Here is a 23991-nt window from a genome sequence, read left to right on the forward strand (position 1 = left end):
CCTTCCAGACAAGTGTCAAGGTGATTTGGAGAAGCTATGGCAGTCTCTCAAATTTATTTGTGGAAATAAGTTGGGGAGGACAGATGTAGCTATACATGATGTATGTATAGAAGTTTCATCTCCGCTAAGGCAACATCCTCTTATAGATTAAATTGGCAAAGTTATCACAAGTACACAAAGAAATCAAACTCATGCTTCAAAATTATATAATTGAGTCTAATTGCAATAACTGGAGTTCGCCTGTTATGCTGGTACCGAAACTGAATGGAACACACAGACTGTGTGTGGACTATCGAAAGGTGAATGTGGTGACTAAAGTGGTTTTATATCCCATACCATGGTTGGAAGATTGTCCCACTTTCTCAATACAATCAAAATATATCACAAAGATTGACTGGCCAAAAGGATATTGGCAAGTACTGTTATTGGAGAGAGCAAAAGAGATATCTGCTTTTGTGATGCCAGTTGGGCTATATCAGTTTAAAGTCATGCCATTTGGTATGAAAAATGCACCTGCAACATTTCAAAGACTGACAAAGTAATTGCAGGTCTGAGCAATTGTGCTGTTTATGTTGACGACTTAATAGTTTTCAGTCAGACATGGGAGGAACATTTACAACATCTGGAAGAATTATGTACTTGATTACAAGAAGTGAATTTGGCGGCAAACTTGGCTAAAAGTGAATTTGCAGAAGTGCAAGTTACATATCTAGGCTATACCATTGGATATGATAAGGTGGCTCCGAGAGATGAGAGTCAAGGCGATCGTGGATTTCCCTGTGCCTCGTTCCCTGTACAACAAAACTAGAAGTTTTGAGATTTCTGGGCATGAGTGGGTTTTATTGGAATTTGTACCAAATTTTAGCAGTGTGGTTGCTCCATTGACTGAACTATTAGAAAAGAACAAGAAGTTTCAATGGACACAGGAATGTCAGAAGGCATTTGACAGTTTGAAAACTGTATTAACTACGACACCAGTTTTGGCCTTGCCCAATAATGCCAAGCAATTTAAGTTGGCTGTTGACGCAAGTGATATAGGTGTTGGGGCCTTATGTTACAAGATGACGACACTAGAATTGAAAAACTTATAGGGTATTTTTCAGGAAGTTGAATACACAACAGAGAAGATATTCAATAATTGAAAAGGAGTCTGGTTTAGCATTGCAGCATTTTGAAATTTATGTTGCAAAACAATTAGTCAGAAACAACTGTTTATAGAGACCACAGTCCTTTAAAGTTTCTGGACAAATTTCAAGACAGAAGTGCAAGGCTATTCAGATAGACTTTACTATTGCAACCATTTAATCTACAGATTAAACATGTAGTGGGACGACAAAATCTGATTGCAGATGCATTGTCAAGAATTTGAAGCTTAAAGGGAAAATTGAAATTTAAAAACCTAGACACTGGATTAGAATGATTTCTGTTGATACCAAGGATTTGTGTATATATTATGTTAATGCATGCATCTGGTAATGTAATAGTGTATTAAGTATAGGAGGCAATATAAGATGAGTTCAGAAAATGAAGCCGTCTTTTTAAATTATGGTTCATTTTTTAATGAGGGTGATGTCAGAGATATAATAATTCTCATAACTGTCACGACTCACTGGGGATAGTGCACTGTTCCCTGAGTTATGACAAATGTGAAAAGTTTGATCAAACCACAAGATTGCCCTATTTTTACATATCCTGTTAACCCAAATTAAACAGTTATGAGCACCTGGTTTGTAAACTTAAGTAAATCACTGTCTATCGAACAAACTGTTTTTAACTAGTGGCAAAAGAAAGAAATATGAACTGCCAACTTCTAACACTAACTTAAACTCTGCCCCCTTTTTAAATCCCTATATATACAACCACATAAAACATGGATTTTAAGGGTGAGATAAAATGTTTCAATAGCACCAAACTGGAGTACAGGATTCAATGGGTTAATTTTGATCCATGTCTTCCAAACTCCTTTCAACTCTTGTTGATGACACAAGGTGGTCTTTCAGCACTTTCAGTATTTAGTTCACTGGCTGAGAACTTGCTTTTCAATGTCTCTAACAAGGGGTTTCCCCTTTTCCTTTTTACAGGGGTTTCCTCAAAGAGAGCAGGTTATAGAGATTTGAAGAAAAGGGATTTTAGATGTTTTCTCCTTGCAGGCCAGGAGCTTCCTGCTGCATTGCTACCATTTAAAACCCTGGTCACCTGGTCATTAAAATGCTGTTGTCCTTTGGTCCAGGACTCCTTTCTAGCACCATCCTGTCTTTCATGGCACACCCTGTTCCAGGACTGCAACATTGTATATCTCTCACTCTGTTCCACTGGACATGTCCTTTAAACTGCAGCCATTGAACTTCTAATCCACAGTCCAACAGAAAATAAGATATTCTCCTTACATAATGTTATTGGAATTTATTGTAGAGTAAAAGTGGGCTCTCTACGTCTGTGTGTGCGTGTCTTAATTGAATTAAAGGCAGCTGGTCTGAAGACTTTGATGTATTAGAAGATAAGCTAGGTTTGAAATGTTAAGTAGATAGACATAGGTGTAAAGGGAATATTTACATTTTTAAATAAACCAGACCAGATTGATTTCAAAGGAGGGGTGAAATGTGTCAAGTTCAGAAACTGTGTGTTTATTTTTCACAAAGATTACTGGTAAAATTGATACTGAGAGATTTTTATTATCAGAGAGGTAAAGTCCAAAGACATAGTGAAATAATGGGAGTTTGTATTCAAGGGGCAAAATATGGATAAAGGAGAGAAGGCTGTGTGCAAAGGCAGGCACTCAAAGATCTAAACACGTGTGAAAAGCCTCAAGCTGCTGTCTTAAGGAACTGAAGTTAAGAAAACTCACTTTGAATTGGATTGTTCAGGGTTATCATGTTTCTTTGCCTGGGTCTTTTAAAATCTATGTCTTACTGTTGCCTTAATGAAAGAGTAACTGGGAGTTAGATTAACTAGGGGATTTATAAGTAATCATTGTAGTAATTTGTAGATCTATGTATGTATTTAAAATAATTTCCTGTTTTAATAAAGGTTTAATTTAGTTTTGTAAGAAGCGTTTAAGAATTGGTCTAATTACTACTGAATTCAAGGCATACTTCTCAAAATTTACAGTTGTGGCAGTTGTTTCAAGTTTCCCTTTGGGATTTGAGCAGCTCAGCATTTACCATTGGCTGTGCCATAACAAAAATGACCTGTTTGTTCCAACTCTACTTTCTTAACCAGTCCTCTGCATGCTAATATATTGTCCCCAGCCCCATGAGTCCTTATTTTGTGTAATAACCTTTCATGTAGCATCTTATTGAATATGTTTTGAAAATCAAAATATGCTTCACCCACTTGTCATTTATCCTGTCCAGAAGTAAGGGGCATTGTCTCAGAATAAGGAGTCAGCCATATAAAACTGAGACGAGGAGAAATTTCTTTATTTAAAAGTGTTGTGAATCCTTGGAATTCTCTACCGTAAGAACTGTGGATGCTCAATCGTTAAATGCGTTAAAGGCTTTGATCGATAGATTTTTGAACTCTCAAATTTCAAAAACTTGAGATTTGTCAAACACAATTTCCCTTTCATAAAACCATGTTTACGCTATTATGATTTCCTTGGTCACAATGCAACCAAATCTCTAATGGCTATTACATTAACCCCACTTATCTCTCTTCATGCCATTAATTCATTTACCTTGTTACGAATGCTCTGCGAATTCAGATGAAATGCCTTAATTTAACTTTTTATAGTTTTTCCTCGATTTGATCCTAATTTGTTCATGGGATATGGGCCTCGCTGGCCTGGCCAGCATTTATTGCCCTTGAAGGTGGTGGTGAGCTACCTTCTTGAACCGCTGCAATTCATAGGTGTAGGTACATCCACAGTGCAGTTAGGAAAAGAGTTCCAGGATTTTGAGCCAGTGACAAATGAAGGAATGGCAATATCATTCCAAGTCAGGATGGTGTGTGGCTTGGAAGGGAACTTGCAGGTGGTGGTGTTCTTATGCATCTTCTGCCCTTGTCTTTTTATAGGTGGTAGCAGGTTTGGAAGGTGCTGTCAAAGAAGCCTTGATGAGTTGCTGCAGTGCATCTTGCAGATGATACATAATGCTGTCACTGTGCATCAGTAGTGGAGTGAGTGAATGTTGAAGGTGGTGGATGGGTCAAGCGGGCTGCTTTGTCCTAGATGATGTTGAGCTGCTTGAGTGTTGTTGGAGTTGCACTCATCCAGGCAAGTGGAGAGTGTTCCATCCCACCCCTGACTTGTGCCTTGTAGATGGTGAACAGGTTTTGGGGAGTCAGGAGGTGAGTTACTCGCCATAGAATTTTTTGCCTCTAACTTGTTCTTGGAGCCATGGTATTTATATGGCTTGTCAAGTTTGGTAACCCCCAGGATGTTCAACGATTCTGATGTGAAATTGCAGATGTGGTTGCTTGGGATCTCACTCGTTTCCATAAACTCCCAAATGCTGCAATTGCAACATACCATCTGCCCTGTCCTCCCTATCTAACTTTGTTTTTATATATTTAAGGTTGTTTTAATTAAACCCCAGGCACCCCACTTGCTCAGGGGCAGCCACTGCTCCTTTTATTCAACTGCTTCTCCCCACCACTCTTGCTGGGCTCTTACTCCATTGCTCTTTTTAATGTGATTAATTTGCACAACTAGTTTCCTCTATCTTAGCATTGTCTACAGTACTGGACTCTACAGTGTAAGGGGATATGCTGTCTTTGGAAAGAATGCAAAGAAACCAAGAGTTGATAAATGGGATTGAGTGCCTTTTACACAGCACAAGTGTAAACTGTAGAGGGGATTTTTTTTTAGGTATTTAACATTTTCCAAAGAATAGACCAATTGAATCGCAGAAGGATCAATATGAAGCTAAACTTGGAGAAAAGATAAATATAGTTAACGTAAAACATCTTTACACCCGGCCTACTTGGGAAGAATGCTTAAAATTTTAAGGTGATGGAGAAACACTTGATAGGCTGTTGAAGACTATCAAAGTGTGGGAAAAAAAAATTAATCTTTAGGACCAGCTTGATTTGGGGGGGGGGGGGGGGGGGGGGGGGGTTGTCGTTTCCAGCCTCGCTCAAAAGCAAATTGAAACATATTAGCAGAAAGGTGAATTTCACACAAGATAACAAGTATAAATATGGTTTCCTGGAACGTGTTTGTGAGTAGAGAGAATTTTCCCAGAGTTGTTCTTGAAATTGACCAATTTTTTTTGCTCAGGAGTTGGCAATTTTTCAAGAGGCTGATGCATGATTTGTGCACTAATCCCTAGATTAATGTGCTTTTTCCTCATTCTGTATGTTTGTGTCTGCTAGAGATCTTTATGCACTATTTGAATAGTGAATTCTCCAGGGATCAGCATTTCTTCATTAACAAAGACTCCCAAAGAAGGATTAGCTGGTCATTCATTGTTAAGAACTTGCTATATTTAACAATAACTATATTTGAGTAGCTAATGTAAAATTCAATGGATTGTTGAAAATATAAAAAAGGTGTTATATGCAAGTCATTTTCTTTTTACAGATTAATGTTCAGAGAGTAAGATATTTCACAAACATATTGGATACCTGTAACTCTCATTTTATATAGTGCATTTAGCATAGCAAAACATTCCAAAGTACTTTATAATTTGGAGGGGGTCATGAGAAATTTTCTAATAAAGGCCTGTTACTGTTTTATTTTCTTCCTTCCTTGATATTCTGCTCAGTTTTACCCTCTATTCTAAATAATTGCTTTTCTTTTCCCTATGCTGGCTGATTTTCTTCCTAAGTTGAGATCCCAGTGTAGAAATAATCATGCTGAGATTTCTGTGCAAAGTACTTATTCAGTTGATATATCCTGCTGTCTCTGACCAGAAAGGGACTGACCTAGTGCTAAGGGTGTTTGAGATTAAGTAATTTATTGCATCCTGAAGTCTTGCATTAATAGTACTTTTATGTACAGTATATAAAAATAATAATGCCAAGTTTTCCTCCTGTAGGAAGTGGAACCAATGGCTATGGAGAGTGATCACATTCATATCACTGCATTGACCCAAGCACTGAATTTACCAATCCAAGTTGAATATATGGACAAAACGGACACTGAAGTGAATCATCATGTCTTTCCTGAGGGATCGAAGCCTTTGGTTTACCTACTTTACAAGCCAGGCCATTATGACATACTTTATAAAGCAAATAAACCAAAATAGTCTTTGACCTGCCTTGTGATATCAGAACAGTTTGTGTTTGGGGAAGAGAATATCACTTTTGATACATTTATGAACACAATCTTTAAACCAGCTTTCTGCACAATATAAAATGAATGTTAATCCCCAGATGAAAATGAAATGAATTTAGCATTTTGTTGCCATATTTATAAAGCATGGTTGTAATATACTCTGTACAAAGGGCTATCCCTTTCAATGTAGCTTTTGTAGCAAAGAATACATTTCTGGTGTAAGCTTTATATAATGCTTTTAAGTTTAGTTTTAAAAGTTATATCCTTTAAGCCATCTATTTCTCCTTGCCCCTTCAATAACTCCTGTATGCTATCTGATTTATTTCTTGCTGATACACAGCTAATCAGTATTTATAGATTGAGAGTCCTCCCAGATCGGAATGTTTTCCTCCTTATGAGTCCCAGGCCAAGACTTGAATCTTCATTGATGGTCCAGAATTTTAATGTTACAGTTACTGCTACTTTCTAACTAGTAATTACAAGTATATTCCATATTGGCTTCATTGCAGGTAAAAACCAATAATAGCAGTCTTGTAGTAGATTAAAATGGATCACAGATTATTCAATACTTTATGCCGAATAAGCATATAGTATTTAATTTGGATTTTAAAACAATTGTGTAATAGTATTAATTAATGTGAGATACAAGACAGCTATAGTGCAAAATGAATTCATTGTTTACACATAATAATATACACCAATCACATATATTGTACCCTTGTCTCAATCTTGCTTTACAGGCATATATTGGAAGTAGTAAATGGTTACAGTATGACCAAATTTTCTCTAAATAAGCACTTCGCAAACTAATGCAGTTCGCACTTTCAGGAAAGCTAATTAACATTTTAAAAACATTTATGCTTGTTCTTGAATTTCACCAAGTGTGTGCATTGTTGCAATGACCCAACACAGGACAGTTGGCCTTATTTTCTTTAGTAACCAGAATTGTTAGAGCTGCCTTACATATTCTTGCGTATCTGGACTTACTCTTTATTTGAAATGCTTTTAGAAGATCTGTATCTTCTGTTTTACTTTGAGGATATGGTTGTTTTAATCTTCATATTGAAGACAACAGTACTGTACAAGTTCTGGGTTTTTATTAAATGCAATAAATGGTATAGCCACTGAATTAAACACTGATATGAGTGAGTTACAAGAGTGCTTCTTTCATGGTAGTTGTTCACCTAACTTTTTGTTTTTTTGACTGTAGTCAAAGCTGTTTCTTCGCTGGCTAATGGTAGGGCAGGCAATGTTAGCCTACCAAATTGTGTTGGGTACCTGGTCTTCAGGTAGCTCTTAAACACTGGTTGCGAAAGCAAATGTTTCAGTTGTTTCTTCATTCCTTTTAACATCCTTTGTCTCTGCTTTTCATCACTGTTAGAGCCTCCATCTAAAATCAGATGCATAGTGTAGATTTCAGTTAAATGTATTCATTGATCTTCATACATTTCAGTTCAGCCCTCAATATTGGGCTCCATATAATTTAAATGTATTAGAATTATTAGTAGACTTGGTAATTCAGACTTTTTTAAAATTGAGGTGCAAAATACTACAATTGCAGGGCTGTAAAATGACAGGACCTGTTCATTTTCCCCTGGATAATAATCTAAATTATCTAGAAAGTCTACTAAATTGTTTGGTAAGAGGATAAGACTATATCTGTAACTGTTAGTGTACACCTTTGCTAAACTGACATTTTATGGTCAGCAGTGATGAACAACAAATGTTAACTCATGAAATGTTATTTCACCCCTCTCCTTATATTCACTCAGTTCTGTGGAAGGGTCATGAGGACTCGAAACGTCAACTCTTTTCTTCACCGATGCTGCCAGACCTGCTGAGTTTTTCCAGGTAATTCTGTTTTTGTTTTGAACAAATGTTAACTTGCTGACATGCCCACAAAGATTTGACTGGCTTTAGAACAGACTGCCCGTCATCAGGTGTTTGTTCCAGTGTGGTGCCCTCTACAGTAGCATCTGTGGCTAAGGCAAGATACTGTGCCCTTCAACCAGAATCCAAACCAGGAAGTATACACTTGATTTAAATCATGGAGAAAGGGAAAAAAATTGAGAAATACAGACAGGTGAGACAAAAAGTAATTAAGTTCCACAACATTCATTTTCTTAGAAAATGAGAACTTATAAAACGAAATTTTCAGGGTCAGAGAGGTCAATCAGAAATTACACAGTTTAACCACTCCAACTCCTGAATGTACCAGCCTGTGGAGGAGTGGGGTATCTAATAGCAACTTTTGCATTTAATGATACATGTGTAAATACCATAAGCTGCTGTCAGATTTACCCTGTAACAATGTAACTATATAAAGCCTGGCCATTGTATGAAACTGGTTGCATATACTTACCCATTAGGAGATCATCCGCCAAATCAACTTCAAGTGCTTCAGCAGCTTGCTGAAACCAGCTGTTGTGCTGCTGTACTTTATTGTGCTGGTATTCCATTTTTTCTATACTCCAAGCTACATTGACACGGGCCTGTGAATTGTAAGGGAGCGGTTTTAGCTGCCTTGTTTTTAAAACTGGTCACTAAATTAACTGACATTTTTAACATATGTATAATAAATGTTTAGTAAAGTGTGAATGTTAGATTTTACAATAGGAGCCTCTAACGATTGATTTTACAAACAGGTCTAAATGCCTCAGTTAAAGTATTTGTAAAGTTGTTCAAATCTTATATCCAACAGCTTAACAGATTTTCTCCAAATACAACTAAATAAGAATGTTAAAGAGTCCAAAAATTTAGACCAGCTGCTTCCTTAACTACAGGAAAGCTATAGTTCCATTTGCAATTCCTCACAAAATGAACATAAACACTGGTTACAATAGGTCAGAGGTTGAGAGTTCTGCAGCGAATGACTCATAACTCCCCAAAGCCCTTCTACCATTTACAAATCAAGAATGTGATGGAATACTCCCAACTGTCTGGATAAGCGGCATTCCAACAATGCTCAAGAATTTCAACACCAGCCAGGACAAAGCAGCCTGCCTGATTGATACTCACCCTACCATTGGTTCACTGTGTACCATCTTAAAAAAAATATACTGGAGCAACTCACCAAAGTTCCTTCAACAGCATTTCCTAAGCCCATGCCCTTCTGACTAGAAGGACACACCACCACCTGCAAGATTCCTTCCAAGTTGCCCAAAAACTCTGACCTGGAAATCTATTGCCGCTGGGTGAAAATCATGGAACTTCATATCTAATAACACTGTGGGGGTACCTTCACCACATGAACTGCTGCTGTTCAAGAAGGTAGCTCACCACCACCTTGAGGGCAAGCAGGGATGACTGATAAATTCTGGCCTTGCCAGTAACACCACATTCTATGAACAAATACAAATATTTAGCCTTGCACTTCGCTCCATGTGCTCGGTAATAGTTAAAGTCAGTGTGTAAAGCAGTTATGCAGATCTGTCACTACAGAAGAGAATCTTTGAAATACTATACTATTCAAATAAAAGTTTTTAGGCTAGGAATTATTATACAATGTTTGCTAGTGAGCCTAAATCAGAATAAGCCATATATTTTGAATCAAAACTGCACCTGCAATAAACCAGAAATTAATTTTATAATACTTATCCAACTTTATGTAGCTGCAGTGGCCACTTTTTCTAAAAAGTGGAATTAATATTTTTGATTTTGCATTTGTTTGAAGAGGGAGTGCTATTTGAGGATTTGGGTAGGAGTTGCTGAGCCTGTCAGTAGCAAGGGGGTTGCAGCACTACAGCTGTTGTGAATACTTCAGCCCCCGCAGTGTCTGACTCTATTCTTTCACAGTAGCCACCCCCAAAATTACAACTCTTCACTTTGTCTCAAATTGTAGGGATGTGCTCGTGCCATTTGATATTTTATACCTTAACCCTTCATAGTACAGGTTCAATCTATTTATAAGCCTGAAAGAGGAGCATGCATGACATTAAGTCTGATTCAATTGGATGCCATAAGTTGATTAGCTGTATTTTAAAACCATTTTGGTAATTAATTGACCAGCTACAGTCATGTGGTGACTTCCACACTGTATGAGGTAGTGACCAGCATTTTGACCCAGCAACAACGATGGAACAGCAATATGTTTCCAAGTCAGGTTCGGGTGGGGCATTGAGGTGGTCCCATGCACCTGGAAGGAGTCACAGAGCAGGGTGGGAACCTAATCAATATTATTCCGTTAGGTACTCAGACCCTCAAGACCCTTAATCAGCTTGGCTGAGATTAGAAAGTCAGTATCGAACCAAATCCAGCTGAGTTTACTGAACTCAGTCTCAATATATCAAACCTCTTTCCAAATCATGGTTTGGAATTGCATTACATTAAAATACCATGTTTCACTTTTGCTTATGACGACCAAACAGAAATGTTATAAATTGAACTTTGTTCAATTTATGTCTTGTCCTTTGTTCAATAGAACAATCAACTAGTTACTGGATTATTTAATTAAAATTAATTGAAGTCTCATATTTCTGAAAAAATACTCGTGCTATCGAAGCTTTTCATCTTGTACTCTTCAGGACAGTTTGCAAGATAAACCAACAGTAAAAGGGAACAATAATTTATACTGCATGAGGCGAGTATGCTGATTGGTTGGCAAGTGGACTCTGATAGATGTGTTGCCATGGAGAATGCAGCACAGAACAGTTAACTGCCAAGCATTTCAAATTCAAACCAGACAGGTTGACCCTGACTGGTCAAGGCACTGCCATGGAGAATGTAACAGGGAATGGCTGACCCCCCCCAAACTTTGTTTAGTTGGAAAAGGCACAATGCGTGGACATGCTCCTGTGTGAATAGATGTTCCCATTACTGTTGGTTTATCGTGCAAGACGAAAAGATTCTATAGCATGTCTATTTTTTTCAGCAATACTCAGGTTCTACACTACCAAATGACTAACTAATTATAGTTAACCAACACTAATGTACCTTGCTAATTGAAGCAATATTGCTGGATGATGCTGGAAATCTGGGGAGAGAAACAGTGTTTCAGGTCGATGAACCTTTATCAGAACTGAAGATAGCTAAAAATGTAATAGTTTTTTTTTAGCTATTCACAATGCGGTCTCCTCTACATCGGAGAGATCAAACAGACTGGGTAACCATTTTGTGGAACACCATTCAGGCCACAAGTGTGACCTTGAGCTTCCTGTTGCTTGTCATTTTAATTCTCCATCTTTCTCCCAATCTGACATTTCTGTCCATGACCTGCTAGTGTTTCAATGAAGCTCAACTGAAGTTCGAGGAACAGCACCTCATCTTTTGTCTTGGTACTCTACAGCCCTCTGGACTCAATATGAGTTCAGCAACTTTAGATCAACCGCTGCTTCCACCTGGTTATTTTTGTTGTTGGTTTATTTCTTTCTTTATCCCTTCATGTTGCATTCAGATGGCTGTTATGTAGCCATTCATACCTCATCTGGACACTCTTCTCTACTATACCCATTACTACCCTGCTGTTACATCATAAAATCTTTTTGTTAATCTCTCCTGTCCACCACCCTATCGTGGGCCTTTTTGTTTTTCCTGCCCCCCCCCTTCCACTTACTCAAAAACTATTACATTTCTATCTTTTTTCAGTTCTGGTCATCGATCTGAAACATTAACTTTGTCTCTCCACAGATGCTGCATTTTTTTGTCTTTACCTCTCTAACAGGCTTTACTAAGATGCAGATCAGGTCCACATGTTCAGATTGACAGTCCTTTTTACGGTATTCAACGATTGTACTCCATCTAGGCAATGACTTTCACCACAATAGTTAACTTTTTTCTTAGCTGCGCACAAGAAATTAATCAAAATGATGCAGAATTTGCTTTAAATCTCATCCAACATTCTTGCAGAAATTCAAAACCTTGTTAAATCCCCTCTGGTTTTGCAGGGCAAGGCAGTAATGACAACAGGGCAGCCACAACCAACTGCTGCACAGACAATTAACATTTGTGTTATACCCACAGCCGCAAAGATCTTGTACAGTTCACCAAAAATAGTTTCAATATCCATAAAAAAAGGACACATGCACATTTGAAAATAGTATAGATCAGGTTCAGTTCTGTTCAAATGTCAACATGGAAAGTTGCAAAACTGCCTTTAAAGAATTTGTTCAGTTGTGGACCAGCAGCAGAAAAACTGACCATTAAAATTGGAATTAAAAAAAAAGTGCTTGCAAGGAAAGGAACTTGCTAACCCCTATCAATCTGACATACATGTGGCTCCAGTCCCACATTTTCATCAACTCTTAATGTTATCAGAAATGGCCAGACAAGCCAATCTGTTGTGGTCATGGCTGGTGAAGATGGACGATAATTGTGGTACTGCCAGCATCACCTACATCTCAAGAATAAAATAGCTGCACAGCTTATATGGAAGAGGGATTTTGCGCCTGCTTTTTAAATCTGTCCCATCCAGAAGACATGGAGGCCAGGTATTTTTTCAAGCTGCAAGGGCTGACTTTCACTCAAGCCATTTTGACACACAATTCACCAGTTCATTCCTTTCTCCCCGCCACCTCCCAGCAGCTTTTCCACAGCATCAGGCTGCCTACTTCTTAGAACTTTGTGGGGTAAAACTATAGAAAATAAATATTAAGGACAGTACATTTATTTTAGGCTTTTACCCAAATTTCAACAAATAAAGCAATTTCTTGACTTATTTAAATTAATGCCAAAAGCACTGGTCTGCATGCTCTTCTTTCTAACACCAGGGTTAATTTAAACATACTGAATAATAGGTGCAAATCTGAAATGACAAACTAGAAAAATGATTGATTTGGCATTTACCTTTATCGCAGACATACATTTAGCTTGTACTGGAAACAGAGGAACATTTTCATTTTTGCCCAATGTTTTGCATATCTTCTTGAAGTGCATCATGTCACTTGGCCCAACTAACATCAACGTGAGACCAGCTTTTGTGGCTCGAGCAGTTCTGCCACTCCTGTGGACATAGATCTCGGTAGTGCGGGGAACCTATACAAAAATACATAGTAATCTTAAATTACTAAAAGTTATTTTGGATTCAAGTTTGTTCCCTGTGTACCAAGGTATCAAGATGTACTTGTGTTCTACCTTGTTCCTCTCAATGTTTTAACAGAAAACTTTAAACAAAATAAAGCATGCTGCAGTTGAGGTTTTTATTCACTGTCATAGAGAATTTGTAAAGGAAAACCTGTCAAGAGTTCAGGTTTTACTATTTCAGCCTCACCTGATAGTGAATAACATGCTGTATGTTTGGAATATCCAGACCTCGAGCTGCAACATCAGTGGTTAATAAAACACAGCTGAAATATAGTAAGAAAGAAAGACAAGCTAAGAAAAACGTCCAGAATTAATGTCACCAAAGTTTCCAAAACAAAATTTGCCCCAAAAATGATGCCCTTTTATTTAGCCACACCAAGGTAGTTCTTCTTAACCAGCCTTTTTGCTATTCACAGAAATAAAATTTACATTTATTGGACTCAATTTCCCTGCAATTAAACTTGTTTCACTGAAATCCCAAAAAGAAAGTGTGAACCTTATTATTGAAGAACAATGTAGGTTTTTACATGCTCTTTGCGGCCTGTGTTTACTTGAAGACAAGTACTGTTCTATGAGCATTATTGAGTACAAATTCAGCCAGGCACTACCTTATTGATATAGTCTGGCCCCATATGCAATTCTATTACCCAGGAGAATACACATAGACACACTTATGCGAAGTATGTACGAAAATTCCCTCCCAGCAGTTAAAATCTTGTGCATGCAAAACTTAAATAGAACTCAGGAGGTTCATATATTTACAATTTACTTTTAGAAACTTACCTCTCTCTCTCAGCAAACCTTTCTAAATTCTTCAACCTCTGTTTCTGATGCATGTTTGCATGCAGCGGCAATGGATTGCATTCCAGGATAGTGAGCAGTGCGTTCAGGCGTTTGATACAATCTATACTATTTGCAAAGACCATTGTTCGGCCTGGATACTGAAGCAGGAAATAATACAGGTATATGTCTTTTTCTTCTGTCTCGCACTGAATCATGGTTTCGGTGAGGGTCTCAACTGTACCCTCTTTCCTGGATAAGTCTATTATTTTTGGTTTTCCTTTGATACCTACTTTTTGTATCAGAGCTTCTAATTTTGTTTCTGTATTTATTTTCTTGACATTCTTCTTTCCCAGTACTCTTGCAGGAGCCTGATGAACCATAGTTAAAGTGGCAGAAAATATATAGATTTTTCTTTTTGGATGGTATTCTTTTTCATGTAGCAGCTCCAGTAGCTGAGACAGTTCTGCAAAATGCCCCTTTTCAACCATGCGATCTGCTTCATCAATTACCAAGCACCTAGGTCAATTAGACAATAATATAAATTATTCAAAACTTGCAGTTCAACAGTGTATTGCATTCACAATCTTTTACATCGCATATTTATCAGTTACTATGATAGTTTACACAATAGATCCAACTTACAACATAAAGCTCATGGCTTAATTTTTAATTACATATTTATCAGTTACTGTGATAATTTACACAATAGATCCACTTTACAACATAAAGCCCCTGGTTTAATTTTTAATTCAAATCCAACAAGTACCCAGGGATCTAACCATGTTCCAAGTAGACATGAGTAATCAGGGATTTTTCCAGTTAATTAGTTACTAAAAATATCTAAGAATTGCTTACTTTAATTTGGTCAGAAATAGATATTTACCTTAACTAGGATACATATTACAATCAAAGTAGGGCCCATAATTCACTAAGCTCTACTCAAATACCAGGACTTGGTAGGCTGGTGTAGTAACTATATTACTCAACTAATAATCCAGAGACCTGGACTAATAATACAGAATGTGTGTTGCCACTATGTCAATTTGAGAATTTAAATTCAGTTGAAAGGAATCTGGAAATGAAAAGTTAGCTTGAAGCTGTCAGAATGTTGCGAAAATGCAGCTGCTTCATTGATATCTTTCAGGGCAAGAAACTAGTTGTACTTACGAGGGGTTGACTCTTATCTGCCCTCTTAAGTGGCCTGGTAAGCCAATCATTTGTATCCTGATCGCTACAAAGAATAACTGCAGAAGAATTGCTATTCCCTTCTCAGGGCAACTAGAGAAAGGTTTTTCTCTTCTGCCTCACTCTGTGTATTGTTTTCAGCAAGTATCTCAGAAGTATATTCTTTTGTGGATAAATCAAAGACTTTTATTATGGTAAATCTTTTTTGTATCAGAACTTCAAACTGCATGTCAGTGAAATGCTCTCACCTTTGAGTCAGGGGATTGTGGGTTCAAGCTCCCTCTAGGGCACAGCACAATAATCTAGGCTGACATTTTAATATAGTACTGAGGGAGTATCGCACTGTTGGAGATATCACCTTTAAGACCTTATTCTGAGTCTCTGTCTTTTTCTCAGATAATGTAAAAGATGCCATGGCACTATTCAAAGAGCTGAGGAGTTCTCCCAAGGCTTCGGCCAGCTTTAACTCATCCAACATTATAAGACTGGGTACCCAGTCATTTATCTTACTACTTTTTATAGGATCTCACTGTTTGAAAGTCGGTTTCAGTGTTTAACTACCTTACAACATTGACTACAATTGAAAAATACACAACTGACCATGAAACAATTTAGGACATCCTAAGGTTGCGAAATGTGTAATACAAATGTAAATTATTTCCTTCAACCATTATATAATCAGATGCAATCCATTTATTTCCTCTCATCGCCAATGTAACACATTCAGATTGATTCTGGCTTACCTGAGCTGTTTCAAATGACTGAGATGTGGATGTCTCTCCTTTATCAGTTCCCACAGTCTCCCTGGCGTTGCAATTACAATTTCTGGCCTGCAATTCAAAACCCTTTCCTGCTTCTGAGCAGCCATTCCTCCAACTATTATTGCAGTTCTGATGCCTGTAAAAGGTATGGATTTAAGGAGGCATTTATATGCATAAAAAGTAATTTACTTTAAGGAGGGACTGTGAGTTAAACATACTGGGACTAGAATTCAAGTCTGGCCCAATTGCATACAAGTCCTTTCTCTGCTGCATTCGAAACGACACTGGTCAGTCTTGACCTAGTTTCTATTGGCATGGATCTCTAACAGAAACCTACTCATTATGTGGCACAAATTAACACTTTTCCTCCAAAAAAATGTTAGCTGTTGTGGGAAGTGGAAAAATTCATTAGTGTAGTAGTAAGTAATGTCCTAATGCAGAGATACCCCAAACTTTTTTTTAAGCTAAGCCTCCCTTTGGAGACTCATTTGACAAAGCAGTTCTACAAATTGGCGACAATTCAAATATCCCATTCTGTGCTGCAAGGCTGCAATGCCAGTTCTCAGACTTGTTAATTTGCACCAGCTCATCCTGCCCACACACCTCGATAACCTTATCAAGTACCCTTTTTGGAACTTCTGTCCTGATGTTAAGGTAGAGTATATCTAATTTGTGTACATCCAATGCTGGTGTTGGGTTGTACTAGTGGAAAGAGGTTCAATTTCCCAGCAGTGACGTTTGTTCAGTAGAAGGTCTGACATACAAGGAAACCGGTTGCCATGTACTATCCAAAAATGTGAAATCCACATCTGCTTACCTGATCTGCCTTGCAGAGTATTTTCAGCAGCATTGTTGTTTATATTTCAGATTTCCAGTATCCATTGTATTTTGCCTTAAGTACATTTCCTTTTTGACTAAGCAGTGTTCACTCTTACCCCACTTATTTAAGGGGACAGAACTTAGATGCAGGTTGGAGGGACAAAGCTAAGGGAGCCCAAATGTGTGCATGGGATACTGTTATAACCTCAAAGCTTACCGGCAATGCACTGAGTTTCCTACTGTTTTTCCATCTAGGACCATCCTTTCCATTAACGCATTGCCTTGCAAACTTATTTGAAGAGGGAAGAATTCCAGCCCCCATATATACTTGTAGCCTCCTGATTGCATTAATGAGACAGGCTGGCTGTTCATTCATGATCAGCATTCTGGAATCCATCACAAGATTGAGAGTGCCAAAATAAAAATGGGCAATATATAGAATCAGTTTCATTCCAATGCAACACTGATTTTAACTGCCTTTTATCACTTCCCACAATCAGCTCCTAAACAAGGGAGTGTATAGGTCATCTGCTGTTCACATAATTGTGTAGAGGCATACCAACAGGCACTAACTAAAGTGAAAGAAATAGAATGGACAAGACCTACTTGCTTTCCAATTTTCTTCTCTTTCCATCAACCCTCCAATTTTCTTCTCTTTCCATCAACCCTCCCAAGCAAGTAGAGAAGAACCCAGTCTCAGATCTGCACCTCCTCTACAGTATAGCTGGGATTTAAGAACCAACTGGGTGACTAACTCTGACCAATAATTTGCATGCTTCTGTTCCATACTTAGCAAAGGTAGTGTACTGTAAAAGTACTGAAATATACATAATTCATAGACATATATAATTAACTCCAGCATATATGTTTCATAATTTCTTCAAATTCAATACTATCTTTTCTCACTAAAAAGTTTTTTTTTAAAAAACAAATCTCTCACAGAAACAAAATTCTGACATCACCGCTATCTTCGGCTGCATGCGAAAACACGCAAAAAAGGAACAAAAGCTGCAAAGTACATTTCGTTTAGTTGTAAATCTACATCCTAAAGCCTAGCTGGTTGTGCATATTGAGATGGGATTTGGTGTTGTTCTTCCTTCTTACATGCCAACAAAAGGTGGCAAGTTAATGCTATTAAGAAACAGCTACCCTGGTTGTTGTACAGTAAGTAAAAGGGCTAGTTAAAATAGAACTATTGCTTCTACAGTTTTATTTCCAGTCTCCACTTGCCAACAATCAGGAATTATTTTAGGCACTATGACAAAATTTCACTTCATATTACAGCATTTGAGTATCCTGCAAGGACCACAACGCTTAAGATTGTGATCCCTGACAAAAAAGCATTGCAGTCAACTGGATTACTGCTCTAAATTTACTCAAAACATCAATAACCACCATGGGGAAAGAAAAAACGTGCTGCATAAGACAAATATAGGTACATATTACTCGCTGCAATACAGTTCTGCAAAATTTGAAATTTCAATAGGGACGTTATTCTGCTAACAAATTCAGAGATTAATCCTGAAAAGCATTACTATATTGCACCATACTGTAGGGTTTTGCATAGTTACTGCATACTTACCAGTGAAATTGGTGACAGCGTCAATATGATGCTTTACCTGGACAGCTAATTCTCTTGTTGGTGTCAGTACCAGGCCCAATAATGGATTTTCAACATTAGAAGCTGCACCAATCTCAAAATCAAAATTTACATTGTTGATCACTTTTACGCAGTCTAGGTTGAGAGATACAGGATTCTCTTCATTTTCATTTGCTTCCTCATCTTCCTCCAGATGATCATTGATATTTTCCAGTACATCACCACTGACTGCTTCGTGACTGTCATTAGTATCCTTGTTATCTTGCCGTCCTTCCTCACTTATTTTCAATTTAGCATCTTTAGCTTGCCTCCACTCCAATATAAGGTGGATCATGGGAATAGCAAATGCTAGTGTTTTACCACTACCTTCAAGTTAAAAAAAATAAAGTAAATCAGAAAGTCATGTAATTCAGCTTATGCTAGCACATCAAAAACATAAATCGGTTTTATACATTTATAATTGAAATGTCCCAGAATTGTTATATTGGTCAGCATAACAGAAAATTATTTTACTCTGACAGTGGTGAATATATTTTACAAGTTTATTTGAATTTAGTCAAATACAGCAAAGACTTGATAAGACAATCTGAACTTGTGAATTGATTTTTAATATCACTAATATTTACTCTGGGAAATACCTCATTTAAAATCATGAAACATAGATATAAACCACAAGGAAAACCAGAAAAGTATGCACCAAACACGTTTTACATCAAGGTTACATGTAATATGCAAACAATTTAAAATGTACTAAGGCAAGTGGGTTACAAGTGAAATACTATCCAGTGACTATTACTAATCTTGTGGAACATGATCAATACAGCTTCAGTCATTTGCATTAGAATTGGTCATTTAGTTTGTTAACTACAGAGCGTTACTCCAGTCACATAACCAACATATGATAGATGTACAATCTAAGTGTGCTTGCTGCGGGAGATTGAAATCATAGCAGTCAGATAGACACTAAGCTTTCATGTGTAAGAGCTGGGTTTTAATCCAGCACAGATAGATGGCAGAGGGTGCGAAGATTCTCCATTGTTTGCCCAAACATACTTTATGCAAATCCCATACCACCAATTAACTAGTGCATACGATTCCAAAGTGCAAGAATTAACCAGCATTTTCCTCACAAATGGTGCCATTGGATCGCTTACATCCACCCAAACAAACAGACAAAGCCTCAATTTAATATCTCATCCAAAAGATGGTATCATAAACAGTGCTGCATTCCCTCTGTGTTATACTGAGAATCAGCCTAGATCAGGTGCACAACTGTTGTGGAGCTTGAACTCTCAACCCACTGACTCATGAGAAAATGTAATCACTCAGCAAGTCAAGCTGACACCCCACAGTATAATATAAAAGCAACCAACCCCCTCAAAAAAAAGCATCATCCCACTCTCACACTTTGAGCAATTGTTGCAATATCGTTGGCAAAACTTGTTTAGTGAATTGCATTTTTGAAGGCTATTGGTCTTCACATGGGAAAGTTGCTGACTTCCCAGAAAAGTCTTTACTACTGTAATTTAGTAAGTCAGCCAAAGGTGCTGCTGGATGCGAAGCCCTCTCCAATCAGTTATAACACACACTTAGTTCAGCACTTGAAGACCTCCCAACTCAGGTAATGGAATTGTTAAAAGTCACAACAAAATTCTTCTGTGTCAAGTAGGGCTTTACTCTAAATATAATCAGACCAACCACCACCGTTGATTGACTTTACTAAATTACAGCACTTGAACTTTTTCTAAACACTTACCATCTTTTCCCATGAAAGACGGGTAGCCTTTAAAAGTAAAATTCCCTAGACAAATTATACCAACAGTTTTCAATGATTGAATGCTCAAAGTGAGTGAGTGGGTGACTGACTATATTTTTTGAGGGGGTAGGCTGCTTTTTTATTATGCAGTGGGAAGTCAGCTTGACTCATTTAGCAGTACATGTTGCAAGTTCAAGCTCCATAACAGTAGTTGAGACATGATATATATATATATATACAGGGTGACACAATATAACACAGAATGCTGCACTATTTGAGGTGCCATTTTTTGGATGAGACATTTAACTAAGACCTTGTGTGTCTGCTCAGGTAGATACAAGTAATCCCATGGCATGATTTGAAAAAAAAAAGTTCTTCAAATATTTATCCCAAAACCAACACTGACAGAGATTATCAGGTTGTTTACCTCATCTGCTGTTTGAGTGACCTTCCTGAGGGCAAAGTAGCCGCTATCTTTAACTATATACCAGTGACTACACTTCAGAAGAACTTCATTGTCTGAGACATTTGAGGATATCAAAGGCACTATATAAAACAATTAGTTTATCATCCCACAAATGGTGAAAAATTCACATTGATATGAAGTTATAAATGAAATTATATCCAAATGTCTACATTTTGGTACATCCGTTATACAAGTAACCAGCAAATAACAATATACTTGGTTTACTAATGACCTTGTACAACATATTACAAAATTATAGCACCAACCTGTTTCTGCAGCACCAAGAATGTCTAGTTTGTCTCGAATAGCAGGTGGCAGTACCAGAGTTTGGATGGGAGTAGGAGCAGTATAACCAAGAGAACTCAGGGCAAGGAGTACTGGTTCTGGGACAAACAGGTTTTTCCAGGCAGAAACATCAGTTGTCTGCTCAGATGAACAGGAATGTTGTGTTGTCCAGTTTTTTACTTTCTTGGCTAGAGTGGAGGACTGAGAAGCTACAGACTTTTTTTTCTTCCTTTTCTTTTTCTTGGAAACTACTGTCATGTTTGTTTCTGCCTCTGCTGTCTCGTTTGTTTCTGCCTCTGCTGTCTCGTTTGTATCTGAAAGTTCAAGTTCAATTTTGTCCTCAGAAAAGTCAATAACATCCTCTTCATCCCCAACATGATCAACGTTGATCTTTTTCTTTTTTCTTTTTTTCTTCATTGCTTGTGTCAATGTTGGTATGTTATCATGACTAATTTTCTGTTTCTTTGGAGAAGAATCAGACACCTCCAAAATATCAGATTTTCTTTTTTTTGTTTTCTTCTCTGTCGATTTACCAGCACTAACCAACTGATAATCTGTAAGTTCTTCAAAACAAATCAGTCCTAATTCTTCCTCACCAAAGAGAGTTGGGTCTATATCCATTGGCTTCCATTGTCCAGTTACTTGAATTTTCTTCCGTTGGGTTTTTGAAGGTGTAAAAAACTTCTTTCTTTTTCCTCCTTTCATTTTGGCCCTTAAAAAAAGAGCAAAATTATGCAAACCAAGTTAATAATACTTCACATTATAAACATATAACACTGCATATTACATGACATTGTAAATCCTGAGATTAGAGCAGTTGGAAATCTTTTAAAATTATCCATAGCTAAAATATAAATAATCTGGCACACAATGTCACAAAACTTCAGGTATTTGAACCTGAGCAGATCCATTGTTCATCCCTGACCGAATCATTCTTTTCGTTTGATTAGCTCTCAACCCTAGTTGTTAGACCTGACTTCCACTTTCTCAACATAGCAGATTGTGAACAATCAAATTAGTATTAACTAAAAACAACTGAACAGCTCCAAACTAGTTAGATGCAGGTAACTTTAAACTGTTTAAGCAATGATTCTAAAAATTGCAATACCTTACACTTCTGGCTTTCTGAATGGCACTTTGGTACAATCACATACAATAAAAACATAAAATACTATATGTTTCAGCTCTCTCACCAAAAATATTTAAGTTTCACAATAGCTCAGAACTTCTTAATTTACCCATGAAACAAAGTCATGGTTCAACTCTTTCTCTCAGTATGTGCTGCCTGACCTGCTGAATGCTTTCCTACATTTTCCATTTTAATTTCTGGTCTATAGTTTGACCCTTAAGTGATCCCAGTATTAACTTCAATAATGCAGAGCAATCATATGCTACAGATTTAAAACGATGATACCAAACAATCAATTTTACAAAAACATAATGCTCCAAGCCTCAGTAAATAACAAATCTACTCATTTAATGTGAGTAGTGACACAGAAGACTCACTACTTACATGCTACAATGAATAATTTCTACCATTTTTAGCATTTCAATGACTCACTGGGTAACTACACAATCCAGAAAGTTTCTGACTCAAGAGGTTAAGAAGGTCTCGGTTTGGATCTCTGCTTTAAGCAGAGTTAGATATCTGTAAGCTCCTTTAGTCCTATAACACCCCTCACCCATCCAAACACCGGATCCCCGCAATTCCCCCAAATCTTGCCTCTTGTGAACCCTTCCCCCGCATTTCCTTCGCTCCAAACTCTGGCGGTCTTGCCTTCAATTTCCTTCCCTCCTTTATGATGATCCTTTAAACCCAACACTTCGACCAAACTTTTAAGCAACCCGTCCAAAAATGGCCATTTCTTTCTTTTTTTTTTGCCCGATAAAACGCTCCAGGGAAAGGCTTGGGGGCGTCTTACAGTATGAAAAGGCGGTTATGGAAAAGCTTTGGCGGCGCAGGCCAGAAACCCTCCAGGGAGGTGGGAGATGGCCGCCGGCCTGAGGGGCGCTTCCAGTACCTTCTGAATGATAGACACTGTTCTCGAGAACCCGGTAATAACCGAAACTCGTTACCCCGGGGCCTCAACTGAACTTCTCCAAAACCAGCCGCCGCCAAAGGCCCAAGTCAGAGCCGACATCCCCACGTGGAATAAGAGCGAAGATTCCGCTTCTATTACCTGAACTGAGGCCTCTCCTAGTCCTGGTCCTGTTCCTAGTCCGGATCTGGTCCCGGTGGCCACGCGCTCTCCCGCAGCTCAACCGCCGCTTCACGAGCGAGGACCAATCGGAAGCCGCGATACATCGAAGTGACCGGGGTTTTCCTATCGCGTGGGAAAGAAGAAACTTTATTGACAAAGTGAAGCGCAAACACAGGAGGTGCCAACCCTCCCGGGGAGGAGCAACAGCTCCAACCTCCCTCACCGCAATTGAGCTTCTGCCCGCAAGGCAGGCAATGCACGGCGTTTCCAACGGAAGATACAGCGGGTCTTGGGTTTTTCGTAACTTCAGCTAAAGGTGTACCCTCACTCTTTTTTTTATTGCGGGGAGGGTAACTAAAGAGCAAATAGCAACACTGATGGATTTAGAAATTACTGAGCGGGGAAAGCAGACACCAAGGGGGGGATGACGGATTTTGTAGAAAGTCTGGTGGAGATTCCGCCTAACAAATTTCTTATTTCACACTATATTTGATACATAAGGTTACCTGTCACATTGCATTTGCCGCTTACTTGGCAGCCTTTTTATTTTGTGTTATGCCTCCAAGAGGCTTCTAAGTAGGATTTTCCTGTTCTAACCCATTGTCACAAAGTTTCGCAAACTTTGTACCATCAGGCGGAACTTCAAAAGTTCGAGAAGCTGCAGATCATCATACTACATCATGACGAATACACACTGAAGGAAAAAAGCAAAATACTGCGAATGCTGGAAATTTGGACGTTAACTTTGTTTCTCTCTCCACAGATGCTGCAGACCTGCTGAATTTTTCCAGCATTTTCTGTTGTTATTACACACAGCAGGGAGTTCGATCTAAGCAAGAAACTGCGGATGCTGGAAATCCAAAACAAAAACAAAAATACCTGGAAAAACTCAGCAGATCTG

At 38.0% G+C, this 23991-nt stretch overlaps 2 protein-coding genes across 2 annotated transcripts in view; one reads left to right on the top strand and one right to left on the bottom strand.

Moving 5' to 3' along the window:
- The window catches only part of LOC121292482 (ubiquitin thioesterase OTUB2-like), a 27095-nt gene extending 19738 nt beyond the window's left edge, over positions 1–7357 (top strand). Inside the window, exon 6 of the mRNA XM_041214475.1 lies at positions 5979–7357. Coding sequence (XP_041070409.1) covers positions 5979–6188 — 210 coding nt within the window. The 3' untranslated portion in view covers positions 6189–7357. The remainder of the gene's footprint in view (positions 1–5978) is intronic.
- ddx24 (DEAD (Asp-Glu-Ala-Asp) box helicase 24) lies at positions 7298–23237 on the bottom strand. The gene is made up of 9 exons (XM_041214474.1): positions 23070–23237; positions 20871–21601; positions 18365–18748; positions 15946–16099; positions 14018–14533; positions 13422–13497; positions 12998–13186; positions 8580–8709; positions 7298–7607 (listed from the first exon to the last, which is right to left on the bottom strand). Exons 2-9 carry the CDS (start codon positions 21592–21594, stop codon positions 7402–7404), a joined length of 2379 nt encoding a protein of 792 aa, XP_041070408.1. The 5' UTR covers positions 21595–21601; positions 23070–23237; the 3' UTR covers positions 7298–7401.
- Between the last annotated feature and the right edge of the window lie 754 nt (positions 23238–23991).

Source organism: Carcharodon carcharias, chromosome 20 (genome assembly GCF_017639515.1).
Source record: "Carcharodon carcharias isolate sCarCar2 chromosome 20, sCarCar2.pri, whole genome shotgun sequence".
Taxonomy (NCBI): domain Eukaryota; kingdom Metazoa; phylum Chordata; class Chondrichthyes; order Lamniformes; family Lamnidae; genus Carcharodon; species Carcharodon carcharias.